This window comes from Pipistrellus hanaki, assembly GCF_964339955.1.
Source record: "Pipistrellus hanaki genome assembly, chromosome: 16".
NCBI lineage: Eukaryota > Metazoa > Chordata > Mammalia > Chiroptera > Vespertilionidae > Pipistrellus > Pipistrellus hanaki.
The window spans coordinates 12272814-12278813 of NC_140518.1; the positions used below are offsets into that span (position 1 = coordinate 12272814).

Here is a 6000-nt window from a genome sequence, read left to right on the forward strand (position 1 = left end):
GAAAATTTAGGATAGTTCCATCACTCAAAACAAACAAACAAACAAAAAAAAAACGGGTACCCTTGTTCCCCCTTTTCAGTCAGCACCTCTCTCATCCCCAGTTCTTTGCAGCCATTGATTAGATTTCTTTCCTTATAGTTTCACCTTTTCCATAATATTATGTGAATAGAATAACTCTGGGTTCCCGATGATCTCCTGGGCCCAGGCATCACCGGGGTTGGCACACACCAGCCAACCTCATTTAGTTCGGAAGCTATGGAGAAGGGCAGAAGGATTACGAAGGACCCAGTCTCCATGCTTATGAAAGCACATACATGTGTGTGCTAGAATAATTTGCTTTGGTGTTCATTTAAATGGTAGATTTCCCTCGCGCACATAAGTTCGCACTTGTTTTTAATACTTGGCTTCTTTTTCAATGTATGAGCATCATTTCATAGGCATAAAGCATGGTGTTGTTGGAACAGCACGTATTCTTTTTTTTTCCTTCCCTTAGATGCCCCTAATCGTCCTATCTCTTTCCTTCCAACCAATAAAACGAATTTATCAGGGAAAAATAAAAAACAAAAGAATAACCAGTAGTCCAATATTCATTAAAGAAAACGAAAATAACCTTTATTATTCTGGCAATTTTTAACAGAGCAAAGGGTTATACAAACTCAATAAGCATCTGTTGATAGGTTTGGTCCATTTGCCTACCCAGAGACAGGAGCACAATCACTCACCATAACCCTGAACATGAGGCACCCACTCTATGATTGACTGGGAAAGGATTTGGGGATAAGAGGGTGTTATAATGATTTCTCAGAGAGATCATTAAAAAAAAAAGCATCAATGGAATAAAACGATTTACAATATCTATATTCCTTACTAAATTAAAGAAAGCTTTCAGAATGTGGTTAGTGGAGGGGGGAAGGTCTCAGAGGACAGGGAACTTCTGGGGCTGCAGGGACATTCCCCTAGACAGCATTCCCGCTGTCCGCTGGAAAAGTGGCCCTCTCGGGGACCTCCTGCATGGTGCTGATGTATTCCTGAACCCAGGCATCGCTGGGATTGGCACAGATATGCCGGCCCTTTTTGGTGAGAAAGCTGTAGAGAAGGCAGAAGTACGAGTAAGGACATGCTTGACCACCTGTGGACTCTCTGTCTTCATCCCTCTGGGCAGCTCGGGGCTAGTCCATCCTATCAGGGAATCATCCCCCAACCCTCAGGGACTTTTTGGTCTTTCTCTGAGTGATTTATGGAAATAACCTAAAGCCATCTCTTTTCTGCTGTCTCTCTCACTTCTCTCTCCCCTCTACTTTTGGGCTCAACTTCCCTGGCTCCCTGAAGGCCCAATTTTACCTCAGTAAGCAGCCCCAAGGGTCCCTCCCTTTGTCTTGTATGCACTAAAGGCCCCCAGAGGGCGGGGCTTTCTCAGGATGCTCCTTATCCATCAGCTGGTGCACTTGTGAACCCCTCCCCACTCAGACTCCTGTGTTCTCTGTCATCCCGGGGATGGGGCATGGGGACTGACACTTACACAACACCATGTAGGGGGCACTGGCTGCTGGTCTCAAAATAGTCAACCAAAAATTTTTGGGGGATCTTCCGGGACACGTAGCTCATGCAGCAGGAGACTGCGGTGTCAGTGCGTTCTGTAAAGACAACAAGGAGTTAGTTGCTCAGGAGCTCCGGCAAGCCAGGGAGGGTCAGGAAGAAATAGAGACAGCTCAGCGATGAGGCTTAGGAGAAAGGGAAATTGGATATCACTTGGCTTTTTTGTTTGTTTCTCATTCGTTTCCTTAGTTTTGTCTTTGGTTTGTCTCTTCTTTTTGGTCTCTAACTTACTCTATAGGGAACCAAATTCTACTCTTTTCCTAAATCTCTTTGGGGGAGACTTCTTTTTAAATCCATCTAATCATAAAATAGCTGAGTGAAAGTAGGGACAGTTCTTACAACTCTTGAGAATGAATAGCTAAGGTGATTCCTAAAACTTACCAACACCCATGGGATCTAAATAGACATAGATTCTACCTCATGCTAATAATCCAAAAAATGAAACTTCAGTGATCACACCCAAAAAGTAATATAAAATCCTGCCACCAGATCAATAGGCTCCATTTGAACCCTCTTGAAGAAAACAACAGTGTTATCTTGGAACCCCATTAGAAGTTCTCTCATTTCACATGGGGGTTCTCAGGCCAGAAGACTTGGAAGATGTGGTCTGACTTCTGGCCAGAGTGTGGGGAGCAACTGTTGTTACAGAAAAGTGGACAACAAACTCACCTTCCTCAGGGAAGCAGAGGACCCCGGCGCAGAGGATGACCAGGATGGTAGCTTCAAGGAACTTCATGATGCTGGGCAGGCAGAGGAGTGTAGGCAGAACTGAGACGGAGCTCTGGAAATCACTACTGCTGGCCTCCTTCTGGGATCTGCACTATCTTCCCTCCTTTTATAGGTGGCCTAGGGGAGGGGGAACATAGGAATTGGAGGTGCCTAAGCAAGAAATTTTACATACAGTGGTATCACGTGGGTTGTACAACCGGGGTTGCCTGAGGTTACTACAGAGGTTGAGGGTACACACAAGAATGTGGTCCAATTGCTAATGTGATTGGGATGCTTATGAGGAAGTTGTTTCTCCAGATGGGTGACCAGGAATTGGCACCACCCAGGGATTGTGCTTAGCTGTTTCCTTTTCACGTGACAGATCTCTCTGAAGTGCGAGGTCACTGCCTCCTTCCATAGAGCAGTGCTCTGGTGCACTTCCACAATTGTTCTGTTCATTTAAGTGTGACATGAATAATAATGCCACCGAATCTCAGGCAGCACAAGCCAAGGGAGCCACATTGTAGATGGAAAATACAGTGTTGGGGTCCTGGAGGTACAAGAATGGCAAACGTAAGAATCAACCTTCCAGTAATTGTTTATTTATCAAACATTCACTATACACCAAGAGGCCAGAATATTATGAACTCTGGATGCATAATAATCTGGCCACTCAGTGTATTTGTATCTCAAATGGGTACCAAAAGTATTCTAGACTTTTGCTGGAGATCAACCACCTAATTGCCCTGAGCTATCAGCAAGTGCAAAGAGGAAAACTGATCAGGTGCATGATTTATAGTATCTTTGATATCAAATAAATGGGGTACTTAAGAGAAGTACACTGAGTCGCCAGATTATTATGCATTCCGAGATCATAATAATCTGGCCACTCAGTGTATACGTACAATGATGTCTAGATATAACACTGGATGTGGTCAGCAGTCTTAAAAATCTCCATACTCTTTGAGCTGGAAACTCTATTTCTCATAATCTATCCTATGGAAATGACCTCATAAAATGTGGAGCATATTTGGGACAGTGTTGTTTGGTGCAGTTTATGATAAAATAATTGACAGCAAACTACACATTTTACAGTGTTGGTATGATAAAGATGGACCGTTAGCCTCTTAAACAGATAGAGTGACATGCCAATACTTGATTTTTAATATTAAATATTAACAAGCAAGATGCAAAATTTTATATGCAGTGTTATTTCAAAAATCCTGGGAAGAGAAAAAAGAAACCAGAAAGAAAGCAAGCCCCCTGTCTTATGACCATCTTCTCCACACCCCATGTCGCATGGGTTATCTCTCCTCCACGAGCCCTGCTTCTCTCCAGGAAGGAGGAAAAGTACTGACCTTACACAATGGTAGGAACACTGGCTGTTAGCGTCATGCAGTCAACACATTTGTGACAGGTCTGGAGAGAAGTAAGCGAGGCAGTGTGGTGTCTGCCCTAACTGTGAGGAAGTGGAAATCAGCCTGAGAAGAAAAGCCAGCTCAACTTCTTCCACGCCCTGAGGGACCAGCAGAAAGTTGATGTCACTGCTCAGGGCCTCAGAGTAGGGCACAAAGGGAACCAAGGAAGCTAAGTATTTCTTCTTTACCTTGAGTTTTTGTTTTGAATCTCTGCCTTTGTCTTGCTCCCTCTTCAGGGAATATAACTATTGGAACAGTTGGCCCTTGTTTCATCTCTTTGAGGGAACTTTATCTGGTCCACAGATGATTCTGAAAATCACCCAAAGGGAGGATCTGAGGGCAATCTGCCATTTGGCTCATTGTAGGCACCAGAGGGACCTGCCATTTGCCCTCCTCTGTCTTTCATGTCCAGAGATGAGGATACATAAAAGTCAGTGGGAAACAGCCCAGAACATTTTGAAACCTTCTGTGAAGTTCTTTGCTTTTACTTAAGGAATCTCAAGCCATAGGACTTAACTGATATGGTTCGGACATCCCAGAGTGTTGGGACACAACTCTAAAAGGAAGCAAGGATGAGGGCTGAGAGAATCTTGTGATACGGATAAGGCTTGTGAACTGAGGGCCGTGGTGAGGAGATGTTAACAAAAGCATCCTCTGAAACTTCAACGATATTGGGCAGGCAGAGGAGTGGGAGCAAAGCCAGGTGGGACTGGACACTCACTGCTGCCTACATCCATTCTTTGTCCCAACCCATGTCCTGCCTGTTTATAGGCAACTCTAGACTGTGAGGCACAGGAGGCCGGGAATGATGTCATGTCACGAGGTGCACACGCCTAGGTACCTCGATCACACGGGGGTTCCGGGTACACAAGGAGAGCTCAGTTGCTCCCTTGTTGGGGCAGATTGTGTGGAAATATTTTGGACAGTGAGAGGAGGTCACATGATGTTAGTGTCAGCTGTAAGTTCATGGAGAGGTCTACCGGTTAGTGATTCCTTCCATGGAGCAGATAGGACACTTGCTACAGGTCTTCTGACCATCTAGGGTGACATCTGTGATGATGCCACAGCATCCTGGGCACACAAGTCACACTTAAACCACAAAAAGAGACCATAACAGTGTGATGTTGTGAAAGAGACCATAACGTCACGTTGGTTGGAGCTTTGAAGGAAATGACTAACCAGTGAGGGGGAAGCCAGGATTGTTATCACCAGGGTACCAAGCTTAGCTGGTTCCTTCGACCATTAACAGATCTATCTATGAACAGTACCATTCCCCTTTCCCTCCCACAGAGCACAGACTTATGTTCTTCTCAGGTGTCACATGATGTCACAAAGTCTTAAGTAGCCTGAGGCACGTTTGATCCAGACCCAGATGGGCAGGATGGAATTGGGGGAGCTTGGGGTAAAGGCATGACAGGAGTGATGGAGTCAGCTTTTTTTAAATCACTGTTTCCTTCATATGACATTCACAAGGCCCTACAACATGCCACCCCTGGGTTCAACAGTAGGGAAAGGAAATAAACATCTATTCGATATGGAGGGTCTATATGGATTAGAAGCCTTACATGTTATTATTTTTTGACCCAGAAAGTCTATAGCTCAGAAAATATATTAGGGAAATAACATCATTTATGAAGAAATTTTTATGCATATAAATGTTTGGTATAGTTTATAACAATAAAAAATTGGAACCAGTCCAAATGTGTGTGATGCAATAATGCATGATAACATTAATGCACTAGGACACATGTGTCAAACACAAGGCCCGCGGGCCAAATCCAGCCCGCCAGGCCTTGCAATGTGGCCCGCACTGCGCTGTCATCACTGCACTCCGCTGTCAGTTTATGACATTGTCAGTTTATGACTGTTCAGTAAACCATTCGGCCCGCAATTTAGGCTGGATTTTAGATTTTGGCCCCTTCTCTGATTGAGTTCGACACCCCTACACTAGGATGATTGAATAAATTGGGCAGCTCTTAAAAATACTGGAATGATTTGAAAAAGTCTTATAATGTCAAGTATAAATAAGAAAAATACAATTTTTTTTTTCCCATTTTGTGACTATACTAATGCCTCCCTTTCAACTCTCAGTAAAAAAATGAAGAAGGGGCCAAGACCGGTTTGGCTCAATGGATAGAGCGTCGGCTTGGGGACTGAAGGGTCCCGGGTTCGATTCCGGTCAAGGGCATGTACCTTGGTTGTGGGCATATCCCCGGTAGGGGGTGTGCAAGAGGCAGCTGATCAATGACTCTCTCTCATCGATGTTTCTAACTCTCTA

At 44.4% G+C, this 6000-nt stretch overlaps 1 protein-coding gene across 2 annotated transcripts; it reads right to left on the minus strand.

Annotated features, from left to right (window-relative positions):
• Window positions 1-571: 571 nt before the first annotated feature.
• LOC311611762 (C-C motif chemokine 3-like) lies at window positions 572-3767 on the minus strand. 2 transcript variants are annotated; one of them, XM_084864258.1, is made up of 4 exons: window positions 3663-3767; window positions 2266-2442; window positions 1520-1634; window positions 572-1086 (listed from the first exon to the last, which is right to left on the minus strand). In XM_084864258.1, the coding sequence occupies exons 2-4, from the start codon at window positions 2330-2332 to the stop codon at window positions 957-959; spliced, it is 312 nt and encodes a 103-aa protein (XP_084720384.1). In that variant the 5' UTR covers window positions 2333-2442; window positions 3663-3767; the 3' UTR covers window positions 572-956. The 2 variants fall into 2 exon arrangements, with proteins under 2 accessions (XP_084720384.1, XP_084720385.1); XM_084864259.1 differs by lacking the exon at window positions 3663-3767 and adding an exon at window positions 2564-2854.
• Between the last annotated feature and the right edge of the window lie 2233 nt (window positions 3768-6000).